This window comes from Notothenia rossii (genome assembly GCF_949606895.1).
Source record: "Notothenia rossii genome assembly, chromosome: 10".
Classification (NCBI taxonomy): domain Eukaryota; kingdom Metazoa; phylum Chordata; class Actinopteri; order Perciformes; family Nototheniidae; genus Notothenia; species Notothenia rossii.
Window position 1 is genome coordinate 47,906,468 of NC_136908.1, and position 16,382 is coordinate 47,922,849.

The following is a 16,382-nucleotide window of genomic DNA, read 5'->3' on the forward strand; positions in this document are numbered from 1 at the left end:
TGAAATTCCTTCAGCTGCTTGACCTTATCACCCCCTAACAACCGTCTGTACTCCTCTAGTACTGCTACCTCTCTCTGCTTCTACTCTCTTCTTGTCACTTCTTCTCTCGCCTGTCCTCCCACTATCTCTGTATCTACTTTCTGTCCACCTGTTTCTCTCTTGCAGTCTTTTTTTCCACTAGCACCTTCCTATGCCCATTTATGCACACCCATCATAGCTTTAGCTTCATGCTTTTTTGCTTTCTCATGGTCTGTATTCTTGGTTGCCATGATGTCACCCAGCTCAGAGGCCTAGCCTTAGCTCCCCTCTATCTCTCCCTTAACACAGAGAGCAGCATGGCCGTGGAAGGTTTTGAATGCTCCCCTAATTTAGAGAAATAACCATCAAATTTAATGAGGCTGTTTGAAGAGCATAGACTTACAGTTACCATGCTGGGCTACCTTCCCCAGCTACTTATTCACCACAGCTGTGAATAAAAAGTAAACCTCTAACTTCTCTAAAGTAAAAGGTAGTTGTTTTTGGTAATTTGGTGAATCTGGTTGTTTTAGACACGCAGGTGCCAACTCTCGAGAAATCTCACAGTAGCCCTGGCACATCGAAGCCTTCCCCGTCCGAGGGCCAGAGCCAAAGGCACGGACACAGGGAACACTCTCGCTCGCACGGCGCTTCACACTCCGGCAAAAGTGCCACGCGGCACCACCATCAGGACAGCGGCACTGGAAGCGGTGGAGGCGCTGCCATAGCAACAGCCGCTGCCTCGCTGCAGCCACAGCAGCAGCCGCTGCCGCCGCAACGCCTCCAACCAAGTAAACCAAGACGCAAATAAAGCCTACGCAGCATGGCCTCCTCGCACTCATCCACCTTCTGTTATTTTACTTTGTTCCTTCAGTTTCCTTTTCTGTTTTCGGTTTCCCTCACCCTTAACACAAGTCTGGTCCTCTCCCATGTCGTACTCACAGTGTGTCCACCTCTCACCGCTTCTCTGCTGTGTGTACTCACAAGTGTGTGGAGCGAGCACCTCACCTGTACTGTAGCACATCTGACCTTCCTAAGTTTGACCCTTTTTAATTAACCCAAAAAGGCGTAATGGTTGCTAATCGAGGCCAATTCTACCTACTTAAAAAAGTAAACAGGCTGTAGGCTAAATCCTTATTTATCTAATGCTCTTTTAAATATAAAAATAAATAGGTTTAAACATTTGTTTTTGTTTTGAAGGGTGATTGAAATACTCTTTAATCTTGACATAGGATGAGCAGAAGCATGACAGTCATAAAAAAAATGAAATCTAAAGTAGATTAGCAGGACATGATCTAAAGGCAAATCTGAGCATTTTGTCGTAGCACAAAGACATCTCAAGCTCCCTCAAAAATACTGAAAAAATGATAGACTTTGTGGGAAAAGTTCAATTATTGGAGTAGAGTTTCCACTTCCAAGAGAGTTTATATCACCACTAACTAAGCAGGGATATATTTTGGATGCATTGATCCAAGCAGTAAAACTGAAGAAAGTCCCAATCCCAGCCCCTCCCCAAACTATCATTAACCTCTTTTGGTAGTCTTTTGTTTGGTTTTGAGTTGATCCCTTTCTCTGAACAAGCATCAACCAGCTCCTCCACTGAGATGGCTGTGCATGCAGTCCGCTAACCCCCCCCCCCCCCTCCCCCCTTTCTGGTTTGAACAACTATGGGACTCACACTGCACCTCAGTAGATGCTGCACACCCCGCCTCCTAGTGACATGCAGGAGGGGCGAATGTGCACCGCACACTGTGGCTGCATGTGATGTGACAGTCAAGCTGGTTTCCATGGTGAAGATAAACCGCTCTCTGAATCTCCATCTCGCTCCTCCCTCCTTCCATCTTAAACGTCGACCCCATGACCTTTGTTTCCTGGCGTTGACCTCCCTGACACCTGACCTGCCGAAAAACAAACAGGCCAACGAGGCCGCCTCTCTCTGAGGCAGCAGAGGCACAGCGTAGCGGGCGTGCTCACCATTCAGACAGCGCAGTCCGATTGGCTGCCTGCCCTGCCAGCCGTCGTCTCGGCCAATGGGAGCAGAGCAGACGGCAGACACCTGACCCTCGGGAAAGCCGTGTCGGAAGAGAGGCCGCAGAGCATCGGAGGTGAGAGTTCCCCCCCAGAGTCTCCTCGCAGGGGGAGAGTGAAACATGAGATGCTACTAACGCACACCTGCAGAAAGAGAGTCTAATATATAGAGCCAGGGAGTCACACTCACCAGAGATCCATGCAGCGAGACACGCTTTCTCCACGGCCACCAACACAGTTCACTAGAACCAGGAAATGATGGTCTGATTCAATGTGCCACCCCCACGACCCCCCCCCCCCCATTGCTTCATTCCTCTGGTATGGACGACGTGTTGCGTGGCCTGACAGGAAAACGTGTCGCCATGGATTATGTTCTGCACAACATCCCACATCATTCATACTCTATCACACTGCCTGGTCAAACATTTACTTCTTAAACATCTTGCAAATATACAGGCTTTAAAAAAAAATGTAGTACAATCTTAAACATCCTTTAAACTTTAATGATCTCTATTTATTTTTAAGCTAAACTAATGCTAACATCGAGATTATTATTAAAAGTTCATGTAAAAAACTAACATGTCAGCAGGGTCTACGTGCCTCTTGTGGTCTATTTGTGCATAAACATATATATGTGGTTTCTCTGGATGTATTTCTGTGTTTCATGTTAAAGCTTTAAATGTGTTGTCCATGTCTGAGAGAAAATATTACACACTTTGTTCATGTGCTTCTTAAAGCTAGCCCACATTGTTTGTGTGCTATTCATTACAATCCAGTTTTCTTTACTGTAAGTGTAAACAAAGCTCCCTGTTACAGATGATTTGAAGTATTAGGCTGATAATGATGGGTTTTAGTTGCTACGGACATGAACTGATGCTTCTTGGACCTAGTTTTTACAGTCTTGGATCCGACAGAGGTGCAGTTTGTGTCCCTTCTCTTTGTGGTGATGGTGTGGTCGTGTCTCTGCACAGTTCGGTCCAGCTACAGATCCGGAGACGCCCCGGTCACAGCCGCCTCTCTGGACAGCGGCCTGAGCGGCAGTGCCTACAGCCTGCTGGACGAAGAAGGAGAGACAAACGAGGTGGACAGTGCCATCTTCCAGGTGCCTCGATTGTAAGTCACCTTACTCAACACTATTTTGTATTTAAATCTTTATTGTCACATTATACATGGTATTAACATGCTGGTTACAACAACATAACAATCATGTGATAAAAGGCCAGCAAGGCAGTACAAAATAAAAATAAAATAAAAGGCTAGTCTATGTCTTCATGTTATTAGATTCTTGAAGATACATGTAACTATTAGCTATTGTTCCAGTCAAATGTCTTTGTTTTGAGTCAATCTTTCCCACTTTCTGTTGAGTTGCGTTTCTTGCAATCTCAATTTATATGTCAGTTTTTCCATCAAAAAGATTTCTTCCACAATTCTTCCCTATTGGTTTTTGCTTGGTGGTGCTTCCTTACGCCAATCCTAGTGATAGCTTTCCCTCAACAATTATTTTAAGCCTCACTTTTTTGGATGTGTTATTAATGTTTTTTGGATACATGCATTGTGTAGTTTTGTAAATTACAGAACGTTGTTGCCTCTCTCTTTAGTGGAAAGATCCCCAATGGCACAGACGTGATGAAATCCTCACTTGGACTCGGTGACACCGAAGGTTAGACATTTCCTCTAACACTATTAAATGCACTTTTTTTGCATTGAAATAAGTAATTGCAGTGAAATTAAATAACTAATTAACTTATAGACAAACAATTGGTTTGTTGTTTCCGTCTTTTTTGTCTCTATTTATTTTATTAAATGTTTTAATACAAGTTATTTAATGTTTACTGTTTGTTTTTGATTGCAAGTATTTCAATGTATATTTGCATCATTCAAATTATCCGTAGACTTGTTAACTCATTAATGTTCAGGTTATTTTCATTATCTATCCCTGGCTATTTCCTTTTCTTCTTCCTGCCTTTAAATATTGGTTCAAGTAAATTATGACTAATGCAAAAATGCAAATTTGACCTTAAAAAGCTAGAAAGAGGTTTGTTATCTGACATTCACATTTCCAACCAGTGTGAGACCTAAGCTACAACGCACATGGATGAACACATTTTGATTATCCGCATGACTTTTTTATCTCTTTTTAATCTGCACTCTTTTTTTTGTCAATGGGACTCTCTCGCCTGGTAATAAACACACACACACAAATACACACACACAGAGTATACCCTTTCACAGTTCTCATTTCCATTCAGTTTCCAAGGCAACCAGAAGCCAGGCACAGTTCTTCATAACTTCTCCCCATCGTTGTTAAACAAATAAATGAGATGTTTGAAGGCCTCGTTTGAGTTGACTCATCATGAGAGTTCTCTCAGCGTCCAGCAGAGGGCAGTCACACGCACCAGGTGCCTTATTTTACAGAGGGAGTGTGAGAATAGAGCAGTGATGGAAAGTACATTTTAGCACTTAAATACTTTTGTGACAGATTTGTACTTGAGTATTTCCATTTAATCAAACTGTATACCTCTACTCCACTACATTTCAGAGGCAAATATGAAAGTTTTACTCCACTACATGTATTTTTGACGCTCAGATTTACTAGTTACTTTGTACATAAAAACACATGATATGATGGTATAATGCAGAACTGTTCTACTAATCCACACAGTATTTTAAATATCTACATTTGGTCCACACTGACAACTACAAACTATTATAATAACCTCTTACATGTTAGTGATAAAACCAGGATATTTTAAAAAAAATACATAATGTAATACTTTAAAAAGACCCCTTCTGCAGTACTTTTACTTCCGAAACTAGTACTAAAGTACATTTAGCTCATAATACTACTGTACTTTATAATATTTTGAAATGGGCCATTCTGTATAATGAGTACTTTTACTTTGTGTACTTAAAGTACATTTTGATGCTAACAATTTTTGAACTTTTGCTGAAGTGACATCTTGAAATCGAGCCTTGAAATGTAGTATTTTAAGACCCTAGTATTTGTACTGTGTACTTTCAGGTAAGTCCCAGGTGATGGGGGAGATAAAGATCGCTCTGAAGAAGGAGGTAAAGACGGATGGTGAGCAGCTGGTCCTCGAGATTCTTCAATGTCGCAATATCACCTACAAATTCAAGTCTCCGGACCACCTGCCTGGTAAGAGCAAACACAACACACACACTTATTGTCATTTAGCTTGGACATGCACAAGATCTCAACATGCACGACTGATTTCTCCGTCTTTTATCTTCTTGTTTCCTATTCTGTCAATACTTCTATAAAGACTCTTCACAGCATTCAAAGAATATTATATGAGATACATATTATTTTTATAATTTGACAGCCGGGAGGCCCACACTGCCCACACTGTAGAAAAAGACAGGCATCTGACATAGCACATACATCCTTGCCAGTTTCTTTAGTTGCAGATCCTTTGGTGTCATAATTTGTCTTTCAGCCAGCATTTCCTTTACCCTGTTCCTGCCCAGATGGATACTCCAGTTAACACCCAGGATGGAAAATAAACTTTATTACTGTAACTCCTGTATCTGTAGTTTAGAAAATCAGCAGCACCCTGAGTCAAAGCTCTCCTGTCATATCAGCAGATTAGACGGTACAATATATTTAGATTTCATGTGAACTGGACTTGGCGTTGACAACAATCCCTGACTTGTCTTCCCTCAGCGTAGCCGCCCACCTCTCCTCTTGTGATATTTACATCTTAATACCCAAGCTGCCTGCTACTTGTTTAATATGCATTGGTTAACAGATTGGATATGCAGGGAAAAGTCCATTGACAGTAGAGAAAAATGTGGAGCAGTGACTCACAGCATTAATTCTTTATTGTTGGCTGTGTGCAACTGTGACTATTTTTAAAGCTGCTGTGTAGACTTTCTACTGTATGTGTTAAGTGGCCATGATTCTCCAATAGTAATGACCAAAGCCCATTTTAAACTATGTGTGAAGCAAAAGAAAAAGCACAATTTGATGAAAGGGATTTTTTTTTTACATAGACAAAAATGGCAGAAAGACATGAAATAAATACCTGTGCTGTAAATGTAGAAACATGAAACATGATCATTTTAATAAGGAAACGTACAACTATAAAGCTTTTGCTCAGCCCAATGGGCTTCCCCTAGGCCAAATCACATTACTTACTATGTTGTGTGTGTATTTGTGTCCACAGATCTGTATGTGAAGCTCTACGTGGTGAACATCGCCACTCAGAAGAGGATCATCAAGAAGAAGACCAGAGTGTGTCGCCATGACCGGGAGCCATCTTTTAACGAAACCTTCCGCTTCTGTATGAACCCGGCCGGACACTCGCTACAGGTAATGCTAATCCAGTCCTTATTACAGGCACACACAAACACAGCAGGAAGAATATAAATTGTTTTAATAAGGTCTACATTAACTGCTTAAGAAATGCTTATTATTTTAGTAGAGTTATTTGCTTTCATGCCGTGAGTTAAGTGTTTCTTAGCCCTATTCTCCAGGTAGGACTAAAGATATTTCATGTTTTCTTCCAGGTGAAATTTGTATTTCTATATTTACTCCGTTTACAAGATATACATGGTGTATTGGTAGGATAATATGTACCACCACTTATGGTTCAATGTATTGTATTAAAAAAAAATCATCGTAACAAAATATTTTACTGTTCTCAGAGATGGATAAAGGTAACTAAAAAAAATGATCTTTGCACATATTTGTTTATTTTTTTCCGTTTCTTGTCCCCAACAATTGTTATTTTGTTCTGCCCCTGTAACACTGTGCTTGGACCCCCCTGTGGCCCCCCTCTAAAAGACTAAATCTATGATAATGCAATGTGTGATAGTGTTGCAGCCAATACTGCGCTGTAACCTGGGACTAAGATAACAGGAATGTTTTTTTTTTCAGTAATGTAATTAAATAAATTGAAAATAAGTTACTGAAACAAATTCTGTTACTAAAGAAAATACCAACACATATTAAGAAATTAAATAAAAACAATGTTTTTCTGCATAAATAATGTATTTATTATCCCAAAACTGCATTTATGTTAATGGTAAAGTAAGTAACTCAAGTTGTAACTCAGTCATTAACACAAATGCTGTTATTAAAACAAAAAGCAGTGATGGTATTTTACGTTTTTTGTGCTCTATGACTTAATACTGAACTGAAAAAGTTTAAATCTTGAACTCTGTCTTTGTCTTCTTTGTCCAGCATTTAACATGCCCCTCTCATTCAATAACTATCCCCCAGTTAAATTGGTCTGACCCGCTTTTGCCCCTCTGGGCTTCCGTAGATACCTAGAACCAGGAGACTACTAGCTTAGCTTAGCATAAGGCTGGAAACATCTAGCAGAAAATGTATATTCCTTAAAACATTCACCAATCTCTTGTTGGACCTGGTTACTTCACATACTCAATAATTTGACATATTGTTTGTTTGTTCTTTCAACACCAGCTGTTCCTGGTGTCCAATGGGGGCAAGTTTATGAAGAAGACCCTGATTGGGGAGGCCTACGTGTGGCTGGACAAAGCGGACCTACGCAAGCGAGTGGTGAGCTGGCACAAGCTCCTCGCCAGCACCGCCCAAATCCACTCATAGACAGAAACTCCACCTAAAAAACTCTCATTTGAGGACGCTTAGGTTCAACATCTGTCACACTGATCCACTCCGACTGGATGGGTAAAGGGTGGTTTGGGCTTGGGAATATTTTGTTCAGGGCTCTGAGATTTGGAAGATGCTTTTGTTCATAAGGGCACCTCTGATGATCGTTTCTGTCCTGCAGGAGGGTTGGGGGGAGTAGTGATGCATTAAAGTTTACAGGAAGTACAGTGTACAGTAGTGAAGCCAGGGCTGAGGAGAACACAGGTGCTGAGGTCAGAGGTCAAGCACGGAATCAACCAGGTATTACACTCTTTAATTCACTACACACACACACACACACACACACACAATTATTCACGACAAGTTTGCACACTCATTCACGCAGAAGAGACATTTTAATTCTACAGGGAATGGACACACTTCAGATTTATTTATGTAGATGTTTTATCCATTCCTTCATTGCTTTATTATGAGAGTTTTATTGATTTACAAAGCATTTTGGGAATGAAATAGTGAAGACTCCGCTGCGGAGACCTCGTATTTATTTTTGTATTAGGATATTAGTGTAGAGCTCTATCATTTGTCTTCTTCTCAATTATTTAAAAAAGAATCTATCCTGGGAAAGAAGCATAATATATTTTATAACACACACTACCTAGCATTCCAGTCCAAGAGAAAAAATAAATCTCAGAAAGCATGAATTTATTATCTCCTTGTTCACTTTGCACCCCATCTTTTCTCTCCCTACAGTAAGTGTAAACACAGTGGTATCAAATTATGTATATTGTTTGATGATGATTAATATGGATATATAATTGGATACTATATATTGTGTGCATGAGTCTATCTATCTGGTATGCATTGCCACATGTTCTGCACAAAAAACAATCACCTCTAAGGTTCACTCTGTACATAGTGAAGTGTCATAGCTGGAAATGAATTATAACATAATAGATAGATATATAGATATCTTTATCAGAGACAATGGAGTCTTGATGATTGTGACATAGAGCTTTTATTTACCCATGATGCCCCTTAGAATGTGAGATGTTTACCATATGAGATTTTATTCTTTTTCTTTGTGAGATCCAGGCACATTACGAGTCTTATATTCGCCCTGCTTTCATTCATAGGAGCAGTCAACCTAACAACGCGCGCTTTTGTGGTATTTTGCACTTTTTTCTGCTTAGAATGTAAAACCGATGTCATCGTCCTGCTAAACATTTGAGAGGATTTACCTTACAAGGGCGGGAAGTAGAGAGGTAAAGTAAAGCGATGAAAATATCTGGAGATATTGTAGCGAACAAAAGACAAATGTGCCGGGAACCATCCACGAAAAAGCACTATTACCATTCTAAGATACGTCAATGCTATCGTTGTAGCATGTTGATGTTTTGTCCCAGTTTTTGTCATATACGTGTTGTCTTGTTATTGCCACTTCCACAAATTGTCAATGTTGTGTCTTTAAAAATCCATTATGTCTTAGTAAATATCCTACCATGTGCTATTTAGGGGGGAAAGAGGTAGGCTTCATTTAGCATTTTCAGTCCAAATTAGCAGTAAAAGTTGATATATGAGTCATATGCAACATCTTCTGAATAAAGGTGGTAACTGCATCATGACTCAGCAGGTAGTTGAAAAAAGAGGAAGCTTTTATCTTGATTTTTCTTTCGCACTGTGTTTTCATGCCCTCCATGAAACGCTTAATCCTTTAATATCATTTCTATACAAATATTTTATTTATTGACTGTAAGACTATTTTATATGTTGTATTATATTTGTTTACAGTTCATATCAGGTGTACATAAAAGACAAGTTGGGACATTTGTTTTTATACATACCGTATTGTTGTTTACAAGGTTCAGAGGGCCTGGTACTCAGAGAACTAACTTTGTTGTCCTTAACACACATACGGACATTAACATGCACAAATCCTGAATTTCACAGCCGGGAATCAAGATAAGAAAAGATAACATACCCATTTAAACAATGCACTTTTTTTCATGTTCTCCCCCTTTTGAATAGTTCATTTTAAGCACTTGAATAACTGAAATGTTTTAAGGTCAGTGTGTGGTTTTCTTATTTTCATACCTGTGTGTTTGTGTAAAGCATCTCCAGACCAGTCCATGCATGTCATAGGCCAAATTGCATATATCTTCTTTTAAGTGTTGTCTGTCTAAAAATATCAACTTTTAAAATTTCTCTAAAAAGATGAACACACACACACACACACACACACACACACACACACACACACACACACATACGGACGCACACACACACATGCTATCTCTCTATTTCCAACCTTGTAAATACAAAGCTTTTTTATACTGGGGTTTGGGGAGCAATAGGTCTTTTAGCAGACTGAAAAAAGGTGTGTAATCATAGAAGTAAAAGGAAGTTGTTTTTTTCTCTTGATCAATGTACAGCGGATAGACTGAGAAACAACATTATATCTGTTTATAGGGACAGATTTACCCGACCCTTAACACTAAACACTTAAGGTTTACCAGAGTCTAACTACACAGAAGTCTATCTTAACTCGAGCAGTTGCAGGAGAATTTAAATGTGCTCACACTGGATGTTGCATGTTTCGTTGGTGGTTCATACTATTTTTGTGTCAGATATTATTAAAGAATAAAAAAGAATGAGGTAGTGAAAGATATAGAACAAAACTGTCGTAGAGAAGGAAATTATGAAGAAAAACCTATTAAGATTATTGATGATGTATGCTGACTGTACAAAGATTATGCTTGTAAAACCTGTCTGGTTTTTCACTTGTAAGTAAACAGAAAAAAAAATCTACTGTCATGGTTTTGTGATTGTATACAGGAGGTATTGATAAATTATGCAAATTGTGCTGTAAAAATGGCTGTTGCCCCATGTCTAAATATTAAATATCAGTACAAAGGAAATGCTGTTGGGAATTGCATTATTGACAATAACAGTTTTTTAAAAAATTTGTTTTATCTACTTTTCAAAGCTGGTTAATGCATTGTTGTATTGATGCATGATGTAACCACAGGTTGGCGCCAATGGCTTTTCAATTTAGGGGCTGCACCCTTCGGAATACGCAGCATACGCGGTCCACGGAGGACCCAGCCCTCGTAGACCATGTGCTACCAAGCAAGCGTCCACCCACGGCCCATGTGTCCTTACAGGGCCTTGCACAGCTGCAATCAACACAGGTGTTTCCACTTATTGGTTGATTACACCTCTTCTCAGCTCTGTAAGATGTGCTTGTGTGTTTGATTGACAGCTCTCCTCTCCTATGGCATCTCTACATCCATCTTCAAGGTAAGAGGCGGTCTAATTTTCACCTGCTGTGTGTAAAGGGCCTTAATCCTCAATTATTTATAAATATGTCTATAATTTATACACAATGGAAGACAAAAAGATCTAAGAATTTGCCCACATTTCTTAAAGATCAAACATGGTTGTATTTCTTGCCGCTTACACTGTATAACAGGTAAGGCCCATGTTACTAATAAACTTAACAAGTGGCCTGGTATGAGGCTTGAGTGTGTTTAGTAAGCTAGCATCCATAATATAGATACAATGTTATTGAAACTAAATGGAATGCAGCCCAAATTGATTTTGATGGTAACATTTCTGCTTTTTTTGTACTAAGACATGTATGACTTATTTATTAAATTGCTCCTGGTGGCCAATGATGTGTGAATGTCTTGATGAGCAGGTGGCCATACCTCTGTTTTTTTTAATTGTGAATGATGACTTGTGTTGTAAAGCGCTCTGAAGGGTTGCAAAGACAGGAAAATGGCTATATAATTGCTGTTCATTCACATAGGCCGTTTGACAGGCTTCATTTCATTATCTCTCATCAGGGAGAAGCGATTCAGCCGGCCAATCACTTGTTGCATTGGCAAAACTTACGGTGTACATTTCTAAAACCTGGCTTACACTCTTTTTTCATCACTAAAACCACTGCTGTTGCATCTTTCTACTCTACATGATTTCACTTTGGCATTTATTTAATTTCCTGTTTGAGCTGTGTAAAAAAAAAAGAAGCACATTTTATTTGTTTTAATTGACTCAACTAATGGGTGGTCTCCCCTTTTTCTTGTTCTCTTCTATCCTTCTACTGGTTAGCACAACAGAAACACTATTCTTCAAGGATTGTTTCCGAAGGTTTGAGAGCATATGCTTTCACTCACTCCGTACAAATAAAATATGTCCTCTTTGTTGCTCTAGTAAGTCATACAGTATAAACTCAGACAGAGTATATCCTCCTTCTTGTGTGTACTTTTAAAGGTGTTTTAATTAACCCAGGTTTAGCAGTCTTACTGTAACAAGGCTGTACAAATGTGTGTACTGTGATTTGGTGGGATCAGACATTTCAAAATTTGAAAACAATGTTCATTTTTAATAATGATATCCTGTATTGATCTTAATTATGTATTTGAAAAGCTTTTTATTTATTTATTTGGCGATCAGAATTAGCAGCAAAATGCTATTTTACACTCCTAACCTCCGTCTAGAGACTATTTGTATATTCTGTGTACTTGTACATGTTTTTTATACACACTTTCAAGTTTTGGTTGAAATATGAGGGCGAGTAGTTGCATAATTCTTCCTGCAGGGGGAGCGACGGACCCATTGAGCAAAGTGACCCAGTATTCTCTTTCTGAAACACAAAAAATATTGTGTGTGCATGTGCGTGTGTGTGTGTTTACAGACAGCCTGTGGATAAATCATGTTTGTGAGCACCTGCTGGGTGGTCACTCTGCAGCTGCAACTACAAACCACCTGCTTCTGCCTGCTGAGTCTGTCAGAAAATACAGATGGATAATTGATCTAAAAACACATACCACCTCAATGTCTACAAATATCAAAAACATTACTGTATGCCAGGCAAGATATTCAGTCTTTAATGTAGTTCATCAACCTAGCACTTTTAATCTGTTCTCATCCTGGACCCTACAGGCGTGATTCACTCCTCCTGCTCTTAAATGGAGTCCAGACGACTCTGTTGTGTGAGATCATATGATGACTTGGTACTCTTCATCGTGATGATCTGGTGTAATTATAATCTGTGCACAGACACCTGTCGCAGACACCATAAACGGCTGTGATAGCTGGGTGAGGCTCAGTGAGTCTACACTGTATATTTAAATATAGAAGTCATTTTAAATATAGAAGAGCCTTGAGGTCATGTCACAAGCTTTATTTAGATATTCAACAAGTGGAACTGTATATGTTTGAGAAGATTTAAATATTAAGTTTGACACGTATCTGGAAAACCCCTAACCAGAAACAAAGATTGATACCACCCTGATATGAAACTGAAGTTTGTTGACTTGGCTCAGTATAAAGAATGGGAACTGATGGACAATGTTGAAAATAAAATGCTATTTGCATCCGGGTGACTATAGTGAACAACGCTATTTGAAACCGGGTAGAAATTGTGAACAATATTATTTCAAACCCAGATGACTATTACCAATACCATTTGCAACTGGACTGTGTATGGCAACATTGCTGGGCTAAATGTTAAAAAGCCATCTTTTTAATAATTACATTAGAATGTCATTCCTTTACAGGCTATACTGCAATATACACACACCTTTTCAAATATACAAACGTTTGCATTACTTTAAAAATGTATTTTCATTGACCCGTACTTGCAATCTTGCGGGAGAGAGTGAAAAGAAACTATAATTGTATCATAGATATAATAATTATTTTCATCAAGACTGAGATTACAATTATTTATTATGATTAATAATCAATGGTGCAAGTGACAAATTATGTTAATACACTTAAATAAATAGACACATCTAATGCCAGGCTAGCTCATTCCTATTGTTTCAGCTATTGTACTAAGCTAAGCCAAGTGACTGCTTACTGTAGCTCAATATTTAGACAGATACAAGAGTTACCAAGGAACAGAATAAGTGTATTATTTCATATAGAACAAAATTAATACATGAGGTTATTAATATGCCCTCATTTAATTTACTCCTTTCATCCATCTTTGAAAAGAGCATTGTGATAATGCATCTAACTTTGAGAGAAGAGTGTCAATTCAAGGGCAATATTTTGTTGATTTCTCACGTGCTTCTTTCTGAAAATGTTCACAATTTGATCAAAGGATGCCAGGCTCTCTCTGCACGATCCCGCACTATTCTCTACACCCTTTCTGTCTCCCACTCGTTTTATGTTCCCTGTGTACTCTTTCATATTCAGCCACTCCATCTCTCCTCTCTCCCTCTCTGTTTCTCATGGATCCCTCAGATCCTTCACTTCTAAAGATGTGTTTGTTACCCTCTTTGCCTTCAAAGATGTGGCCTGCGTCACACAGGGGCCTAAAACGTCCTGTGATACACCGAGTGAGCAGTGAGGCTGATCACAACGACAGTGATTCGGCAAGGCCACATGAGGCGACGTTTTCCGGATACATCAGCCTATCCAAGGTCAGAAAGGGTGCACTCGCCCATCAAACATGGCTTGTTCTCCAAAGAGGCAACGTTCAATCGAAAGGTCATTTTCAAATGTGTGTTCTATAAGGCTTTGTGGAGAGGATTACAGAGGATACTAAATGTGACCAAACAGATCAAGTAAAAAGGAATGTGGCTGACATTTGAGGTTTTGTGCGGAGCAATTTGAGGAATTGCCATGATATTTGATATGGACATAGATCTTCTGTTTCATTTTGTTTCATTTTTGGGGTCTCCAGACTTCATCTACCCGTATGATCATAGCAAAAATGTTCCTTTAATTAAAAACCAAAATACTTGCAACACTGATTCCCATCAGCCGAAGTAAGTTGTGTTTTCAGCTAACTAGCAACATGCTAACTTGCTAAACGTAGACCGAGAGCATGTTTAACTTTATGTCTACTCAAAATGTGATTAGTTAGAATTGTCGTTGAAAGCATTTTAGCATTACCATTAGCTTTTAGCTAAAACATACTCTAACTATGTCCAAATTAGCTTCAGTCTAAAACAGCCGCTAGCATGGCTGTAAGACCGTTGGTGATGTATTGAATTGAAAAACTGACAAAGAAATTATCAGGCCTTATAGAACTCATTTCAAATTGATTCCTCCGTTCCAGTTATTGGCTACATTATACCAAACCATTTGACGAGAGATCAGAAGAGTAGAAGCCATCTGGACTTTGATTTAATGACTAGCCCTTTTTCCTGCTGGGCTATATTTGAAACGATGATGATGATACACAGACTATGATGTGCTGTCACTACCCAGTGACTAATGTTAGTGCGTTAATATTAGATTATGCCATAGTCTGGAAACACATGTGTGCAAGGCAGCCTGGTAAATGTCAAAAGATAGCATCAAGTCCTCCAACTCATACGACAAAATAGGTTGATTGTTCAAGCGCTTATTACGACCAAATAATGTAGGTTGATTGTTCAAGCGCTTATTACGACCTATAATCACGTTTTAAAGTTTTCGATCTCTAAACGCTCCAGTGGGCCGTATATTCACAAATAACCCTCTCTGGAAAATCCTGAATTGTAGGATAGTTTGGCCATTAAAATGCTTTTTGATTAGATTTCTAATTGTATATTGTATACTTTTAGAGTCCACGTCCTGTGGATGTGTAGGATCTATAGTTTGATAGATATTACGAAGATTATTTGAGGTCTCGCCAGGAGAACGTGTATATACTACGTCTTTCCCCCTATTAATTTCTATTGAATGTAATGTCAAGTTAGCATCAACCAAAGAGATGAGCTCAAAGTGCCAGCTCGTTTTTTTGTTGTTTTGTTTTTGTTAAGTAGGCCTAATACAAGACAGAATGATATGATGATCTCCGCGCTACGGGTGCTCCGTGCATGCATGCAGTGACATGTCATATCCAAGGATTAGAGACTGTTGGATGTTGCTGTTTTGAGCATTGCAATATATTTATTTTCATTATGTTATTTATTTATGATTATTTTTAGGCTCAGCAAAGATTTGTTGGCAGTTTGTGTTGCTATCTGCTTTTTGTTAGCGTGGTTCTACAATCAGAGTTACAAGGGTCTGTAAATGCAATGAAAACAATTGGCCACAGCAAATCATTTATATTAAAAATGTAATTTTTACTTTTGAATACTTCAGTACAAAGGATGTATTGAATAATTTAAGTGATAGGCTATATGTGTACACGTATAAATCACACATATTCACATATATTTATATACACTTATAAATCATTAGTCAAAACAGGGCTAAATTTGATTGAATTATAAAAGGTATTTTTTGCAGATAAACCTATTAACCCTGCCCCCTTAAAAACGGCTCTTTTGAACGGCTCTTTTGAACGGCTCTCGCAAAGGAATGGAGCCATAAGATCCGGCTTCCTTCAAAGAGCCATAATTCCCATCACTAATTCTGAGAGACACATTTCTTTTTTCAGAGGTTTTGATAGGCTAAAACATTGAACTACCCATAATCCTCAGTTATCGTTGAAGCTCGGTGATTGGATGTTTTAGTCAGAATGCACGTTTGGATATGGTGTTTACGCGATGTGAAATCCAAAAATCTTTAAAAATAAATAATAATAATACTTTATTCCGAGTGTGCTTGCTTTTGTCTTTGAAAGTTATCACATAACGGCAATGTAATACACGGTTCGGCTGCATTAAATATTACACATCTGCCGTAGTTCTTTATTTATAGAGCCCTGATTAGAAGACCTTTGAACAAACTTGAAGAAATGCCACCGAAACTGAATATGTGACGTGGATCATAAATATATCAGGAATTAAACAAC

The 16,382-nt window shown here is 38.7% G+C and overlaps 1 protein-coding gene across 1 annotated transcript in view; it reads left to right on the plus strand.

Annotated features, from left to right (window-relative positions):
- Positions 1-10,554, plus strand: part of pcloa (piccolo presynaptic cytomatrix protein a) — a 62,560-nt gene extending 52,006 nt beyond the window's left edge. The window contains 6 exon segments of the mRNA XM_079654791.1: positions 549-806; positions 3,015-3,156; positions 3,642-3,703; positions 5,066-5,200; positions 6,231-6,376; positions 7,493-10,554. Of these exon segments, the coding sequence (XP_079510917.1) occupies positions 549-806; positions 3,015-3,156; positions 3,642-3,703; positions 5,066-5,200; positions 6,231-6,376; positions 7,493-7,636 (887 nt within the window). The 3' untranslated portion in view covers positions 7,637-10,554.
- Positions 10,555-16,382: the final 5,828 nt, after the last annotated feature.